Source organism: Acinonyx jubatus, chromosome X, assembly GCF_027475565.1.
Source record: "Acinonyx jubatus isolate Ajub_Pintada_27869175 chromosome X, VMU_Ajub_asm_v1.0, whole genome shotgun sequence".
NCBI classification, from domain to species: Eukaryota; Metazoa; Chordata; class Mammalia; order Carnivora; family Felidae; genus Acinonyx; species Acinonyx jubatus.
In genome coordinates, this window is record NC_069389.1 from 119,296,358 (window position 1) to 119,314,066 (window position 17,709).

General features: G+C 50.3%; 1 protein-coding gene across 7 annotated transcripts in view; it reads right to left on the reverse strand.

The window, feature by feature from the left end:
* The window catches only part of IDS (iduronate 2-sulfatase), a 79,802-nt gene extending 62,632 nt beyond the window's left edge, over positions 1 to 17,170 (reverse strand). For 2 of the 7 annotated variants that reach the window (XM_053201789.1, XM_053201786.1), the window contains exons 1-2: positions 16,791 to 17,155; positions 14,122 to 14,201 (exon numbers count right to left, since the gene is read on the reverse strand). In XM_053201789.1, coding sequence (XP_053057764.1) covers positions 14,122 to 14,201; positions 16,791 to 16,840 — 130 coding nt within the window. In that variant the 5' untranslated portion in view covers positions 16,841 to 17,155. Of the gene's footprint in view, positions 1 to 14,121; positions 14,202 to 16,790 lie in introns of all 7 variants that reach the window. The other 5 variants (XM_053201792.1, XM_053201791.1, XM_053201790.1 and 2 more) reach the window with 5 other exon arrangements.
* Between the last annotated feature and the right edge of the window lie 539 nt (positions 17,171 to 17,709).

Consider the following 17,709-nt stretch of genomic DNA (forward strand, 5'->3'; position numbering starts at 1 on the left):
ATCTTGTTAGCACACACTTAGAGGCATTCTCCCACTGGTCGTGGAAAAGCCATATTGTAAGTGTCCCTGGAGAGGGCCACGTGGCAGGGAACTCTGGATGGCTTTAGGACCTAAGGGTGGCCTCCAGCCAACAGCTAGTAAGAAGCTGAAAACTTGGCCCTAGAACCACAAAGAAATGGATTCGGCCAACAACCACATGAGCCTGATCAAGGACTCTGAATTCCAGAAGGGACTGCAGCCAGGGTATGTGATGGCTACCCAAGTCTCTGCAGAAAGATGGCCTCTCTGTCCTCAATCTAGCTATGGACATAAGCAAAGAAAAGACCAATGGAGAAGGGGGTCCCTTCAATGTTCCAACAAAGCCCAAGAGGTCACAGACACGGCTGAGATTGAACTTGCAGGGCAAATGGAGCAGTGTGAAGGATGAAATGCAGAAGTAGAGTGAGATGATGATGGACGAGAAGTGAGAGCAAAGCCGAAGACTGAATTTTTGGCCACAAAGTCCAATTTAAGGAACACAAAGCAGATATTTTTCCAAAGTACTTACACACCCCAGCAGACCAGAATATGAAATGCCCTCCTAAATATCAAGGACACTCACACAGTAGCTTCACTCACTGAGAAGTATTTAGGGGAGTAGCCTGGTTTCACTAAAGACTAAAATATTCAGCTGAGAACATCATAAAAACAGGCCTCCAATGTCTCAAGACAGGCGCCACTTTGTAGCTCAGTGCCTGCATGAGATTTAATAGAGGCATCCAAAGAAAACAGCCCCAATCTTTCTACATACAGTATATACATAAGCAAGTATTACATTTCTGGAATATTTTTTTTAATTTTTTTAAGTTTATTTATTTATTTCTGAGAGAGAGAGCACGAGTGAGGGAGGGCCTGAGAGAAAGTGGAAGAGAGAAAATCCCAAGCAGGCTCCATGCCATCAGCACAGAGCCCGATGTAGGGCTCGAACCCATGAACCCATGAAATCATGACCTGAGCTGAAATCAAGAGTCAGACGCTTAACCAACTAAGCCACCTGGGTGCCCTAAGTTTCTGGAATGTTAAAGAAAACATGATTGGTTCCACCTGCAGTTTAAGTTAATGAACCAGACACATACGTTTATCGTCTTTTATGGGTTGTGTTCATCCAAAAGCCAACTCTAAAACAGAGTGAAGTGCGCAGTGAGTGCCTTTGGGAGACATACCTGTGGAAAGGATGAGAAGGGAGCAAGAGTGGAAAGAGGCAGCAGCTGAGCTGTGATTCAGGCCCCAGCTAACCCCATGGGGGTTAGGCCAATATGGCCAGATATTTCTACATCACCTTGATAAGTCATTGAATGCAGATATACCCTGGGAGGGGTCCGAACTTGGGCAAGGTGGCCCTGTGCAGCTGAGGCAGGCCCTGAAGGGGTGGACAGCCCCAAAGGAGGTGCCCTCTCAGCAACTGGGGCAAGAAGGCCATCACTGAAAGGGGGTTTAGGTGACACATCCCTCTGTTCACCACACCTCTTCCTCCCTTTAAAATAATCATGAAGGAACAAAAACAATATAGCCTGACGGCAATAAAGAATGGAAAAGGATGCTCAAATTCATTAGTTATTACAGAAACGTAAATCGAAACCGCAAAGAAGTAGCACTTCACACCCACTAAGATGACCATTATCAAAAACTTTTAAAATCACAAGCGTTGGTGAAGATGTGGAGAAAAATCGGAAAACCTGGACATCGTTGGTGGCAATGTAAAATGAGTCAGCTGCTGTGGAAATAGTTTTGCAGTTCTGTAAGAAGTTGAAAATAGAAGTATCATGTGACTCGGCAGTTCTACTCTTACATATATACCCAGAAGATTTGAACACTGGTGCTCCAGTGTTTGTACATGCGTGTTCATCACAGCACTATTCACAATAGCCAAACTGGCTGAAATGTCCGTCACCAGATAAAGGGATTGTGGTCTAGCCACACGATGGGCAATTATGCATCCATAAAGAAGAAAGGGAGTCCTGATGCGTGCTGCAGTATGGAGGACTCTTGAAAGCATCATGCCAATGGAAAGAAGCCAGACACAAAAGGTCACATATGGTATAATTCCATTTAGAGAAAGTATTTGAATAGGTACATCTACAGAGAGAACACCAATTGATGGTTGCCAGGTGTTAGAGGAGGGGATGGAGAGCAAGTGCTGAACATGTACAGGGTCTCCTTTGAGAGTGCTGAAAATGTTCTGGAACTAGACAAAGGCGCTGATTGTACAACACTGTGAACACACTAAATGCCACTGAATAAGTCCTGGGGCCACAGAGCTGCGAGTCAACCTCATTCTTAAGCATAACCAGACAACAAAGAAAAGCTAAATATTTGAGGATGGTGTACAAGATGACAGAGAAGTATCATGAAAAAGAAATAGCAAAGCTGGCCCTATAGGAAAGAGATGACTAAGGGACAGGGAAGAACAAGTTAAAAAGGAAAAACAAAAAGACCTTTTATTGGGGCACACGGCTTGCTTAGTTGGTGGAGCATGAGACTCTTGATCTCAGGATCATAAGTTTGAGCCCCATGCTGGGTGTATAAATTACCTAAAAAAAAAAGCCCAAAAACACAAAAACTTAGGGGCGCCTGGGTGGCTCTGTCGGTTAAGCGTCTGACTTTGGCTCAGGTCATGATCTCACAGTTCATGAGTTCGAGCCCTGCTCTGGGCTCTGTGCTGACAGCTCAGTGCCTGGAGCTTATTTCAGATTCTGTGTCTCACTCTCTCTCTGCCCCTCCCCTGCTCGCTCGCTCACTCTCTCTCAAGAACAAAAAAACATTTAAAAAACTTAAAAAAATACCTTTTATTAATATCCTCCGAGAGACTTGATATTGAATATATAGAACAAAAACAGATTGGCATAAAAACAGTACTATAAAACGTGAAGGATCACTTGAAATTAAAACTACAATTGCAAAATTAAAAATTCAGTAAAAGAACCAAGTTGAGAGGAACTTAAAATATATAGAACAGGGGCACCTGGGTGGCTCAGTCAGTTAAGCTTCCGACTTCGGCTCAGGTCATGATCTTGCCGTCTGTGAGTTCGAGCCCCATGTCGAGCTCTGTGCTGACAGCTCAGAGCCTGGAGCCTGCTTCGGATTCTGTGTCCCCCTCTTTGTCTACCCCTCCCCTGCTTGTGCTTTCTCTCTCTCTCTCTGTCTCAAAAATCAATAAACATTAAAAAATAGAGAACAGAAGTACAGGAAAGGACGATACCAAGTGCTACCAAGAACATGGAGCACTTCAAACTCTCCTACTTGCTTGCAGCAGTGCTAATTGCTACAACTGCTTTGGAAAACCTGGTGGAAGTATTTCCTAAGGCTAAAGCTGAACGCGTGCCTGCCCTAGGAAGCAGCAATGCCATGCCGGTGCATATACTCAAAACGTGTGAGTGTACTCATGGCCACCAAAAGACACGTACAATTCCCGGTAGCATTATCTGTACCACAAGCTTAGTGGCTGTAAACAGCACCCATCTATTACCTTGTAGTTTCTATAGGTTAGAAGTCCAGGTGCAGCTTAGCTGGGCCTTTTGCTCAGAGTTTCACAGGGCTGCAGTCAACATGCTGGCTGGGGTTGTGTTCTCATCTGAGGCTCTGGCTTCCCTTCCCTTCTGACTCTGGCTGTTGCCAGAATTAAGTTCCTTGTGGATGTAGGACTGAGGTCCTGTTTGCTAGCTGGCCATCAGCCCTGGGCCACTCTCAGATCCTAGAGACTACTCACAGTTCCTTGCCAGATGACCCTCTCATAGGTGCTCTCACAACATGGTTGTCTACTTCTTTGAGGCCGGCAGGGAATTGCTCTAATTTCAGGAGAGGCCTGGCCCTCTTTTGAGAGGCTCATCTGATTAGGTCAGATCCACCCAGGATAATCTCCCTTCTGATTAACTCACAGCAACTGATTAGGGGTCTTAATTATATCTGCAAAATCCTTTCAGCTTTGCTATATTCTATTGTTTATAAGTAGTGAATTCTGCCCATACAAGGACCAAGGGAGGGGATTATACAAGGACAGGTACACTACAGAAGTAGGAAGCTACATAATAAGGGCTATATAGACCTGTGGCTACCACAGAGGAACCCTGTCTTTCTTGAGCCTTAAGTCCATATCAGAAATATTAATCTAGTCAATTCCACATTTTTCCAGTTACTTTGGGATTTTCTTACTTATTACCAAATATCATTATCAGGCAATTCAGGATTTTCTCCTTCTTATGCCTAGGCTACCACCTAAATCCTGTGAGGCAGAGTTTCATGACATTTGGAGAGACAGTGAGCAAGCACATTTGATCCTTGTCATTGGTCCATGCCAGCCTCCACTGCACTGTGATGTGCAATCCCACCCAGCCCTGAGATAGCACGCCTTCATGCCAGCTTTCAATGAGGCATCAGCCTAACCTGGTATGCAGTCCACACCACTTTCCCCTGTGACATTCGTTGGAGGGTGCTTCTCTCTCTCTCTCTCTCTCTCTCTCTCTCTCTCACACACACACACACACACACACACACACACACAATTTCCGTGCCCTTCTTAGGGAACAGGTATATTCAGCTGCTTTTCCATGCCACTTTAGGGCCACAGGAAGGTTGGTGAGGGGGGGGGGGCGGGTGCTGCCTCAGGCACTAATGCAGCTAGGCCATGCTGATCCAGTGTGAGGAGGATTCTAAGACTCAGTGCACTTTCCATAGTCCAGCAAGAGAACACAAGTCCCTTGCCCTTGGACTTCTACTGCATTCCCACCGTTGACCCTAACTCAGGGCTGAGGGCAGCACACATCGGTAAGTTGGTAAATACTACATGATACCTCACCACAGCCCAAGGGTGAGGATTCAGGGGAGAGTTCAAGGCTTAGCTTTCATTCTGGAGCCAGGACCGTCAGGTGGGCCCTCTTTGAGGACAGGCCCCACCCCTTCTACTTGCTGCTGTGTCCCCGGGACTAGCACTGCTCATTGGGTTTCACAGGATGACTGGGATGAGAGCCATGATCAGAATTACCTGGATGAGAAAGCAGAGCGGCCCAGGCTGTACTCAGCCCACCGGGAAGAGGGGCTGTCTCAACCCCACACAGAGTGGCGGGCAGGGCCCTGGTCTCCGTGGGCAGGTGAAATGGTTCTGAGGAGCCTGATGTGGGCTTTGACTGCCACCAAATATGCTGGGCACCGAGGACCCCGTTCCTGGAAGTTGCTTTCGTGTGAGGCAGTTCTGGGGGTCTGCTCTCCAATGGCCTGGGCTGCCCTGAGGTCTGTGATGCAGTGGCAACATCCTGGCTCCTGGCTGGGGGCTCAAGGCGGTGAAAGTGAATTGGATCACAACCGGCATCTGATTCTGTTGAAGTAGAAGCCCCTTGGAGCATGCGGGGTAGAAGGGCTAGGCATCACGGCAGCCCTGACAGTTGCTGAGCTCCTACCCTGGGTCACGCTCTGTGCCAAGGACCATAAGGTGAGTGGATTCTCTCATATGGAAGGGGTTAGTCACAGTTCCATGTGCCTCTGGACATCTTGCAAGCAAGCTTTCCCTTCCCTCATCTTTGCTCCCCTCCTCTCCCCCTTCCCTCTCCTGTTTCTTTTAAAGCCCAGACTTTTCCATCTTGTTATTCACTGATCCCGCCAGCTCAGCGGGGGTTGGGTGGACAGGCCGGGCTTGGAACAAGCAAACCTCCTGTTGTCAGAGCCAGGAAGCAGAGCATTTCTAAAATCTTCCACCAGGTGTCTCCCGAGCGCCAGTGTTTGCTAGCAAAGCTTCCTAGGTGATTCATTTCCTCACAAGTATGCATTTTTCGTAGAGCATGAGCTTAAAACAAAATAAGTAAAACAGAAATGCCGAATCAGACCTTTGTAAGCATTGCTTTGTCACTGAGTTGAGGTATGACCGGTTCTTTTTCCGTTTGCGTTGCATTCATCGGGATGAGTTTACATTTGGTCACTCCCCTTCCTCCCTTTTCCCCGTTCCTCTTGGATTTAGGGAGGATTTCTGCTTATTCCCTCAGATCCAGTTTGACAAAGAACCTCAGGGAACAGAAACAATGACAGCTCTCTTGGAATAAAAAAAAAAAGGACTCTTGGTAGAATGCTTTCTGAGCCAGGAGAGGCACTTCTGGTCGCTGGGTCTGCAGGCAAAGCCCAGATGTCACCGGGCGTTGCCAGCTTGCACACTCAGGCTCTGACAAGCAGATGCTTCTTGCAAAGGGGAGCCCACAGCCAGGTTGCCAAGGCAGCTCCCATCACCCCCTGCACTTCTGAAGCAAAAGCCGGAGGACGAGTCAGAGTGGGAAACACTGTAAGGTTTGGTGCTATTCTTCCAGGGGCCCTTCTGCTGGTGCCCTTATGAAACACACCTCAGGCGTGAATAGATGCATCGATAGAAGGAACAGCTAAAGACGGCTTGAAATATGCCACCATCAAGGGATAAAAACAGAAGCATACAAGGAATCTTCGGAGTTGCACCCAATTACCATACGCCTTGTTAGACAGATGCCCTCATGAAGTTAGTAGCTGACACTGAAAAAGGTAGTAAGAGCTATCTTGCTGGTTTGATGAGGAAAACTGGCCTTCGTTTGCTATGACACAAGGCCAAGTACTAAAAGGGATGTCCTGCTTTGCCAAGAATTTCAATTCTGTCTTTACCAAGACATGATGTCCCTCTATGCTACATGCAGCCATCTGCTTTTTACTTGAAGAAACGTGCCATTTGGGAAGCAGTGGCTGTTATCACTTGTGGAACTGGTGTGATGTGATATGTCTGTAACATCATTGCAAAGCCTGTCAATATGAGAAACTTCTCTAAGGGCCTGTAAGGGACCAATAAAAACACTGAGGGGTGGAAGGCATACCAAAGGGGGTTCTTGTTAAACGGCATGTGCCGTTCACATTTAAAGTTTTCAAAAGTCCTCAAAGTTGGGATGTCTCTCCATTGAGTCTTGGAATCCAAGGGCAGCCTTTGAATCCTGGGCAGGAGCAAAGCCTCATAAGTCCCAGTCCTCCCCCTTGAGTGACAGTGTGTTGAGTGGCCATAAGATGGGATAGTTGAAAGAGCATGGGCTCTGCCATCAGACAGAGCTGTTTTCAATCCCAGGTCTGCAGCGTGGACGTCGCCTACTGCTAACCTTCCCTGGGTCTCCTGGAAGTAAGAACCCCACAGAGACCAGCTGGTACCCCTCCCTGGCCTCCAGTAGGCACTCAGTGAACAGGGGTTGTGTGTAGCCCATGGAGTCCCAGATCCCCGCCTCCTCCGGCTCCAGCCCCACGGGGGCACAGCTGCAGTGATCACCGGCTCACCTGAGCCTCACACCGTGGCTCGTGAACTTCACAGAGATGCCAGCAGGGCCAGCGAAACATTTCCAGTTACAAAGCCACAGCCTGTGGCATGGGGTGGGGGGGCTTCAGTCTTCACTCAAGTGATGCCTGTCCGGATGCCAGATAGGCTCCAGGGAGCACATGTGGCGTTTCCCAAGTATGCCTTTCATGGTACTAAGGTCAGGGGGATCCTGGTTTTCCATTTCCTGTGTAACTGGTCTTCTACATCAACAAGCTGCTTAAAGAGTAAGTTCCCAGAGGGATGCGACGGTGGGATGGCGGTGGGGTGGCATCAGCACTTCTCATGCCATTGTCAGCTGGCAGGGGGTCAAGTCAAGCGAAAGATGACAGCACCACTGTCTTGCTTCTCTTTCCTGTAACATCTTTGTGCACCAAATCCATTCCAGCCTTTTCAACTCATTAAGTCCTCACTGCGGCCCCAGGGACTGTGCGCTCTGTATTAACTCCAGTACACAGATGGTCGGACAGAGGTTTGGAGAAGGGGCATCACTGGCTCAAGGTCTCACAGCCAAAAGGGTTGGAACTTAAACCCTGACCTCTTAGCCACGATGCCACACTGCCACAGACTGACCCAGGCCAGGGCCTTGTCTGGGCTGCTGAATGAGCCTTGTACTATGAGGGTGATCACTGTATGTCCTCCCAGGCAACCAGGGTACATGGAGGGTCACTGAGGCACAGAAGCTGGATGGGCAGGTAAGAGAGAGCTTCTAGATCTTGGGCTAGTAGAAAACCCAAATTTTGCTCAGGGAAAACATTCACTTGGGAATTCGGGGCCCAAATGAATTCTAATGATAATATCATTAGTCGCCGAGTATGCAGTGAGTGAGAACTATATGGCACTACCTGAAGTTTATATCCCAACCAGGGTGTGGGTTCTAGTACCCTCATTTTACATGAGGAGGAAATGGAGGTGAGCTAAGGTCACACAGTTTGTCAGTGACAAAGACTGACAAACACAGGACTCCAGACCCGCTCTCTCACTTACTGCTTTGGTGAAGAGGAAGACAATGAACAAATGTGTGACCGCAAGGCACTCCCCTGCAGGAAGCACTCACAGCGCACCAGGCCCCGTGCTGCCTGCCTCAGCCTCCAGGCTGCCTGGCCTCACCTAACCTCCTTGCCTCCTTAATGTTCACCTGTGTCAGCTGCAAGCCATGAGATCACTAGTCAAGACACCCCCGGGTGAGGGGAAAATATCCAAAATCCTTCGAGAAAAAAATGGAGACGATGAACGAAAACAAGACCACTGTAGACCAGCCTCAACAAGCTGCTCTCTGGCATCTTTTCATCCTGTCCAGAGAGAACTGACAGGCTCCCCAGGCAGAGGCCTGTGCAAGAGTAACCAGCACAGGCTGTGTGGCGTCCTCTCTGCCCCTCTCCTCCAGCCATGCTTCCCTATCGATGCTGGCAAAGAGCTGTAGAAGCAGCACTTGGGCGTCTGAGGCTGCCAAGCTGCTTTCATCATCACCTTTCTCTCAAAATCAGACCCCAGATCACACTACCCGAGTCATGTGAGTGGGCCCAGGCTCCGGGTGGCTGCACCGTGAGACTCACCTGAAGCAAGACTGCGGGCAGACCGTGTGTAACATAAACGACTAGTGTACGTACATGCTTTTGCCAAGGGGCTTTCCTATGTTGAGCTCTGCGTTCATCCCATTTCCACCACGGAAAACTGTGCTGGGTATCAAATGAGATTTCCCATCATGGTGCGGTATGGCAGGAGGTAAGGTATCCACCCATCCAGGTTGACCCAGGGAGGGCCTCAGTCCTGGGAAGGGCGTCCCTGGCGGCCGAAGGCTGGAGGAAGGACAAACATCCAGGAACTCTAGGCCTCTATAAATCCAACAAATGTTGCCTCTTACTGGTGTTAGTATCACATGTGCACCATGCCTCATCCAAAACCTTGGGCCAGATGAATTTCAGAATTCAGAAAGGTGACAGAGCCAAGGGCCACATATCAGTGACACCCTTGCAGGGTCTAGCAAACACATGGACATCACTTCAGGGAAACATGTGACTATTAACACCAAGTGTTAATAATGAGGCAAATAAAGAATTAAAAAAAAAGTGACTATTAACCCCAAGTGTTAATAATAAGGCACATAAAGAAAAAAAATAAAGAAAATTCAGGATTCTCTAAATAGCTTCATGCCGTCCATTTTTGGTTTTACCACCAGAAGCGTTTAGGTCAAGCTTACAGAAACACTTCCGGTTACCAAAGCTTTATGGATGACAGAATCGTGGGTGGCAGATCTTGGACCTGTATTACCTGAGGCGGCAGGCTGACGTCGACTCCCACACAGCTGGGAAGAAGCTCCCAGATTTATGCATTCCCAGCACTGACATAGTCCTCAATTCTCAAACCCTGTCAGTTCGCGTAGGTTCACAAAGCCTCTCCATTGGTCCCAGGGGCCGCCATACATCTTTGGTCAAAATGCACGCACGGCACCCAAGACCCCAACCAGGCCACATCCTGTTACGGACTTTTCAGTCTCTGCCCATCTCCCATCAGTAGGCTTCAAGATACAGGCCAGCAGTACCCCCCACATCCTTTCTTACTTAGCAAAGCCTACTTGGGAAGAGACGCCTCTTCAACCACTATTAGTAGTAGAATGCTTTATGGTTTACAGATTGCGCTCACATGAATTACCTCGTGTGATCCTCACCCTCAGGAGTTAACCTGGAAAATATTATCACTCCTTCGGGTAGATTTTTATATTAGACCTGTCTTTCAGATGAGGAAATTGAGGTTCAGAGAGGTAAAGTGATTTGCTTGGGCTCACACTGTAGTAGTGGGGGTGCCACAGATCAATCCCAGGTTCATAACCATAGAATAGACATTGGACTTCCTGCTATGATCCCCCTATGGAGGACAGGAGCCTGACCAGCTACATCTAGGTTGCTTTACACACGCACGGGCACGCGCGCGCGCACACACACACACACACAAACACACACTTCCCTCTACAGGCAATGAATGCCACTTCACAGCGTATCAAAATCTCTCAAACTCCTAAGCCAAAAATTGTACAGTAGACCTGAATTGATGGTGCCAGGTTGGAGGTGCTCCACAAATGCATCTGCTCCAGCCAAGAACCTTCCTTCAGTTCCCTGCAGGTATCTGGCCCTTCCCAGCAGCCCTTCCCCCACTTCCAACCTAAGAAGCCCCTAACTGCCTTCAAGCCCCAGCCCCTCATCCTAAGTCGGTAGTTCCTTCCTATTCACATTGACTGCCTCTCATTCTGCCTCGTTTCAGGCTCCACAGCATACAGGTCTGCCTGGAAGTTGCCTCCTCTCAGCTCTGAGGAACACACAGTGCACGCCTTCAAGGAACCTCTCGCAAGGTGGGTGTCTACTGGCTTAAATGTGCTTTGCCTCCCGATGTTCTGTCCCCAGATCTGCCTTCTCCCATCAGCCTATGTTTACACCAGTGCTAACAGACACGTGGTTATCAAAGGCCCTTCCTACCTCAGCAGGTATCTGATGTACAAGAGGCCAAAGCACCTCCGACCAAGCCAGCCGCAGGGTAGAGCATGGCTGCGCCTGAGCAAAGGCAGCTGGTGCACTACATTGCTTAGCTTACACCCACTCCTCAGGTACTACTAGGTGTAGATTTATCCATTCAGTCAGTGTGGGTTGCATAGCCTCAGGCACTGTGAGAGCCTGACCACACCAGCGGGATGCTGACCCTAGAATGATAATTCTTGCTCTGCAGCTCCCTGGTGGACTGGTAGACTGTCAGGTGGGCATCCGGTTTGAAGGAACACCCTGCCCAACTCTGCTTCCTCCCTCTCCTTAAGTGGGGGTTAGACCCCAATCAGTCTTTGGCATTCCTAACTCCCTCTTGGGGTCAGCTCCCTGAAGGACTTAATCTGACATCGTTGGTTCCAGAGTGGTCCAAAAAGCAGGTGGCAAGATGGGGTCTAGTATGGGATTACTCTTCTCCTACCCTACTGGCAATGACGACCCATCCCGGAGGACGGGTGGTGTGCAGATAACCCCAGGCACAAGGAGACAGTCGAGCCACTAAAACTTTCACACTAGAACTTTTTGCTGAGCTGGCAGGTGGAGAGTAATTTCCTGGCAGGTGAGAAGATCCAGGTATGTGGAATGTATGAGAATGACAACTCTAAGGACGAAGGGAATGGATGGAGGTGACTTCTCTGCACTAGTGGCTTACAAGGGGATGAGAAGCTGCGGGTGATTAACAAGCTGAAAATGAAGGGGGAGCCCCAGAGTTTCCTTGGTAGCTTACAAAGTAGCCCCACTTCAGGCAGTGGCCAAAGGTCAAGCTCAGGATTTGATAGGAATGGCTGAACTTCAAAGATGGCTGAACACTCAGCTAAGGCAGGCCTGTCATGCCAACATCAGAAGCCCACTTGGGAACACCTGCATCCCTGACACAAGGAACAGGGAGGGACGTGTAGGGGAAGAGCTGGACTCCCCAGAGGTCTCTGAAACTTGAGTCTGTGGCAGCAGCCCACCCCTTCCCATAGTAAAGTGCTAGTACGTCCACCATAGCTCCAAGGGAGCAACACATTACCCAAGTCTTTCCCCAGAGGTGCCCTCCGTCCCAGGAGGCAGGGTGACCAACCATCTTGATTTGCTACAGAACTCACCCTGCTCCAGCCAGAAGAGTTCCAGGAAAAGCAGGAAGAGATGGGCAGCCTACTGCCAGGTCCTCAACCAGAGTGAAGTCACCATGCCCAGCACAGGCAGGGCATACCAGGCCTGGTCAGGGAGGAAAGGCGGGAGACTGCAGTAGAGGCCCTGGGGTAGCACCGAATGGCCAGAAGCCAGGGGCTCATGATCACAGACATCACTGACCAGGAGGTCTGACCCACAGAGTGGTGGAAGTGGAGGCCTTCCTAGCGATGTAATGGACAGGCAACCAGCCAAGGTACAGCCTCAAGTGGATATTCAAAAGAGCAAGAATACACAGTAAGAAGCTGAGTGCAGCCACCCCAATAAACAAGTCATGATCCCTTGCCCCACTTCTGCCCCTGAGCCAGTTCTGAGACCTACGGCTGAGACAGGGAAACTGAAGGACTCCATAAAAATCGGGTTTTTTGCTCCTTTTCCTGCTTTTATTCTTGGTAGGACCTGCACCCCTACTTTACATGTCTCATAATGCAAATAATGATTTCTCTAGAGTAGATGACATCCAAGGAAGTACCAGGTGACAATGACCAGACGAAGCTGCCATATGCCTATTCCAGACCACTGGTGCTAGACATCTTGATGCCAAGGCCCCTGGCTCTAAGGAATGACACCTGGGCCCCCGCCTTTGTTCTAAGGGTTCCTGGATTCCTGAGGGGACACATACACCAGGCCTCAATAAAAACCCCAGACCCCAGACAAAGAGGAGACTCCCTCCTTTCTTTCCTTCCAGAGTCTCCTGAATACTCTGTCCTTGCACTTTCCCTATATCTTCAATACACTCTGCATTCACCTCCTGCTAGCTCGCGTTTGATTTCTATTCTGTGTGCAGCCAGAGACACTCCTGGCTAGTCCTGCAGGAACCCTCTGGGTCCTCAGAATTAGCCTGCTGGCATCAGAACCATGGACTAGGGAAGTAGCCAGGTCCCCAGGTAGAAGGACACCACAGCACCATGGCAAATAGATACTGGAATGATCCCCCAGCCCTTCCCAAAGGGACCTCTGGGTGAATGAACACTAGGAAACAGGATAACCACAGTTCAAGGCTGTTGGGCACAGTGTCCAAGTTGACACTGATATGAAAGACTCAATAAACTGTGTCTCCAAATCTGCTTCAGGAGGACCCCCTATGCCAGACCTTCTGAAAAGAGAATGTCATTGGGTCCAAGGTATGCTGGGCTATCCCTGAGCATCTGTCAGTTGGCCTTGAGTGGAGCAAGTCTGGAATCCGATATACTCCAGGATGAGGTGCAGAGCTTAGTGAAATGTCTTCTGAGGAACCTTTCCGAACATGGAAGAATACTTAATGTTAAGTGAAAAAATACAAGACAAGATGGTAATACAGCATGAACTCAAAGGAGTAAAGAAAAAACATAGAGAAAGGTCTAGGGAAGTATGCCCAAATTATGAGCCTTCTTGCCTCCGGGTAATGCCGAAGAGCTCAGGAGTGATGGAAACATGGAAATGAGCATCTCCCCACCCCCCATTAAAGTTGATATAATAAGCTGTAACATAAATACAAGGGTGTATAATTCCAGAAGTTCACAGCAACTCCCAAGGTTCCAACTGGGCTGTGCCACATTCTGTGTGCAGGCCCAAGACCTAACCAGCGACGTCAAAGTAGCCCACCCGTGTCCGCAGGTACCCCACGGTGCAGCTTCTTCCCATGGACTTAGAGGGTCATTTAAACAAAACCAGAAGTAAGTGGTTCTCAGGCTGGACCACTTGACCTGGGCCACGTTGAGAGGGACACTGCCAACAAGAGTTGCCCAGGGGCAGAGGGGAAGGGGGGCTAGGGGAGTGTGCATCTTGGAAACAGGACAGATGAAGATCTGGAGATAAAAGGGGAGTGCTGGAGCAGAAGAAACAAGGCTCGCTATCTTTCCACAGCCACACAGCTGCCCTAGCGCTCGTCATGTGTGAGTCCAGGGCACGGAACTAAAGCCAAGCAGTAACCAAGAGAACTACAGAGGCAAGAATAGAAGGAGCCTTTTCTCATGGGCAGAGTGCTGGGCACACCGGCGCCTCCTCTTGGGGGCTGCTTATCTCAGGTGGCAGGGCTGGGGGTGGATGGCAGCCCCCAGCAGGAAGCACCCTGGGCGCTCCCTGAACTTTGGGGTCACTTACAAAGTGTCCATGCGAATACTGAGTCCAAAGCAGGTCCGCAAAGAGAGGAGGAAAAAAGCCCGAGGGGTAGCAGGAAGAATCTGAAACACAAACAACCAAGGCCCAATTTAGTATCCAGACTTCAAAAAGGGCTCCCAATGTGACTCTTGATCTCAGGGATGGGAATTCAAGCCCCAGGTTGGGTGTGGAGCCTACTTAAAAAGATTTTATTTAAAAAGAAGCTCCCAGGGGCACCTGGGTGGTTCAGTCGGTTAAGCGTCCGACTTCGGCTCAGGTCATGATCTTGCAGTTTGTGAGTTTGAGCCCCGCGTTGGGCTCTGTGCTGACGGCTCAGAGCCTGGAGCCTGCTTTGGATTCTGTGTCTCCTCCTCTCTCTGCCCCTCCCATGTTCATGCTCTGTGTCTGTCTCTGAATAATAAATAAATGTTAAATATTTTTTTAAAAAATAAATAAAAAGAAGCTCCCAGGGGGCACCTGGGTGGCTCAGTCAGTTAAGCGTCTGACTCTTTTGATTTTGGCTCAGGTCATCTCACGGTTTGTGACATCAAGCCCCGCCTCAGGCTCAGTGCTGACAGCACAGAGCCTGCTTGGGATTCTCTCTCTCTCTGCCCCTCCTGGGCTCATGCTTTCTCACTTTCTCTCACTCTTTCAAATAAACTTAAAATTTTTTCACGAAAAAACAGCTCCCCCAACTCACTACAAAAACACAAGCAACTCAATATAAAGATGGGCAAAAGGCACTTCAGAGAGGAGGAACCAGACCTGCCAAGAAGTATGTGAGGGGAGCCAGGGGTTTGGCTAAAGCTGGTCCCAGACCAGTGGTGCCACAAAACACACAGCAGGAGCAAACTGGAAGCCTCTCTGGGCCTCAAAGGCAAAGAAGCACATGGGGTGGGGAGGAGGCAACATTCTCCACAGTGCAGTTTGCACCTCTTGGCAAGTGAAAGAATGGATGACAGGGTCAGAGAAGGAGAGGAAGGGAGGAGGTGTATAGGGATCACACTGAGCACAAAGGATCAGCTAGGCAGGGGAACGTTTGGGCCAAAGAGGATGGCAGAGCCAGAGTGATTAGCACCAAGAGTAACAGTGGTGGCCAGTTCCTAAGGGACAGCTGAAGCCAGGGGGCTGGGTGGACCGAGGTCACTGGAGAAAAGGATGAGAAACAGCAAAGACAAGTGCTCAGACTGGCCATGGGGGACAGGGAGTTCTGCACTGAGCAGGTGCCGTGAGCTCCAAAGGGGTGATGTCCTGGGGTTGCAGGCCCTGCAAAGGGCAATGGTGAAAACGGCAAGGACTTCCTAAAAGGAAGATGGGAGGAAATAAATAAAAAATAAAAAATAAAATAAAATAAAATAAAAGGAAGATGGGGTGTATTATGGGGACAGAACCGTGGTCTGAAAAATAGTCTCCACAGCCCTGAGGCCAAAATCCCGGGAAGGTACCCTCTGTCCCTCACCTCATGACCAGCATTCCTGTTTCCTCCCGCTTCTGCCAGGAAAAGACATGGTGCTGCTACCGGAAGAGAAAGCAGTCCTCCTGTTTCTTGTAAATGTTTTTTCATTTATTTTGAGAGAGAGAGAGAGAGAGAGAGAGCGAGCGAGCATGAGCACAAGTAGGGGAGGAGCAGAGAGAGAGGGAGAGAAAAAAAACCCAAGTGGATTCTGTGCTCTCAGCACAGAGCCCTACACAGGGCTCAATCTCACGAAGCATGAGATCAAGACCTGAACAGAGATCAAGAGTCATATGCAACCGACTGAGCCACCCAAGCACCCCAGCAGCCCTCTCTGTTGATTTAATATTTACTAAGCAACTACTGTATCCCAAGTACCTGGGCTACAGAAATGAGTAAGACACAGTCCTGGCCTTCAAGGAACTCAGTGCCCCTGAGAGGACCACAGACTCTGGGAGAGCAGTTACAACACTGGGAAATAAGAGCCCAGTGAAAGAAGGGAGGGAGGGAGGTATAGAGTGCTACCTGAACTAGCAGAGAAGAGTGACTGATGCTTGGGCATGGAGAAGTATACGGGATGATGAAGTTGTGCCTGGAAGGAGGACAGGACCTGGCCAGAAGAGGTGAACATTCCACGCTTCAGGTTGTCTTGGTAGGGTATGTGCACTCAGGGCACAGGGACTCCACAGCACAGTGACCGACAGGGTTGGGCTGTAAGGAGGGAGAGAGCTGGTGCCACTGGATGGCCCTCCCAGAGCTCCCAGGTGGTGGGGCGTAAAGAGGATAGAGCTCACCGGTGTTTTCAGTATGGGGTTGATGACGACAGATGTGCAGCTAAGAAACCGAAGTGAACTGATGGCTTGTGTAGGACCCACTGGAGGAGGAAAGACAGGAGGCATCCAGGCGGGTGTGGAGGCTCAGGTAAAAAGCCCCAGACCTCAGACCTGAACTCAGGAAGTAGCAGTGGGGACAAGAAGAGGAGCATCTATTCTGATCAGGCATTTGGGAGGCAGGGACACCGGATTTGGTCACCAAGCAAATGCGGAAGGAGGGTGAGGGTAAGGGAACCCCAGGAACAAAGCAGGGCGACAGGGAGTGTGTTGGGTCCCTGACTGAGAGGTAGAGGGCAGGAAACAGCTCTGACAGGGCGGTTGACTCTGTCTGGCACATGTCAGGTCTGAGGGGCAGCAGGAAACAGAGTAGGAATTTTTCTTCTCACCTGCAAAATACGTTCATATAAAGTCCGTCCCTCAGGACCCCACTGGCCATCCCAGGGTGCCTGGGCGTTCAGCCCGGAGGTGCGGGATTCAACCTGCGGGTACCACCCTCTTCCCGCCTCCGTGCTCTCCGGGGTCCATTTTAAGGGTCACCTCAGGTCGCTGAGGACCCTGGGGCTGCCACTTTGTTGCCTACGAGTGCGGCGCGGACTGGACGCTTATAAAGGGCACTGCCTGGTCTGCGCCACTGGCACACCTTTGCTAAGCCCCGCGCGGTTCCCAAGGTCCAACATTCCGGCCTTGCCAGCTCCGCCCTCCTCCACCGTAGCTCCACCCCAGCCACGCCCCGCGACACCCCAGCTCCTCCTCCCCGCCACTACACCAGCACAGCCTTGCTCAACCCCAGCCCCTCCCCGCCAGCTATTCCACGAGTCCCGCTCCGCTCCTCCCCTACCACACCCTGCTCCACCCCAGCTCCTCCCCCGAGTTATTCCACCAGTCCCACCCTGCTCCACCCCAGCTTCACCTTCCAGATACCCTACCAGTCCAACCTTGCTACTCTCCACACCAGCCCCTCCGCAGCTCCTCCTCCGAACTATCCTAGCAGTCCCGCCCAGCCTCTCTACAGCCCCGCCCTGTTCCCCCCTCCCAGCTATCTCAACAGTCCACTTCGAGCCTCGAAAGCCCCGCCCCACTCCTCCCCATTTTCTGCTCCGAGCTTCCCCCGCCCACGTCGTTCTACTCAACCCCAGCCCCGCTTGTCACCTCCCCACCTTCTCCCAGCTTTTGCCCATCCCCGTGCCACCCTCCCCACCCCCGGCGCTAGCTACTACTTCTCCGACCTTTCCCCCAGACCGGCCCGGCTCAACCTCACCTCTCTCTCCTAACTTGCCACCAGCCACGCCCTCCTAGTCCCCCACT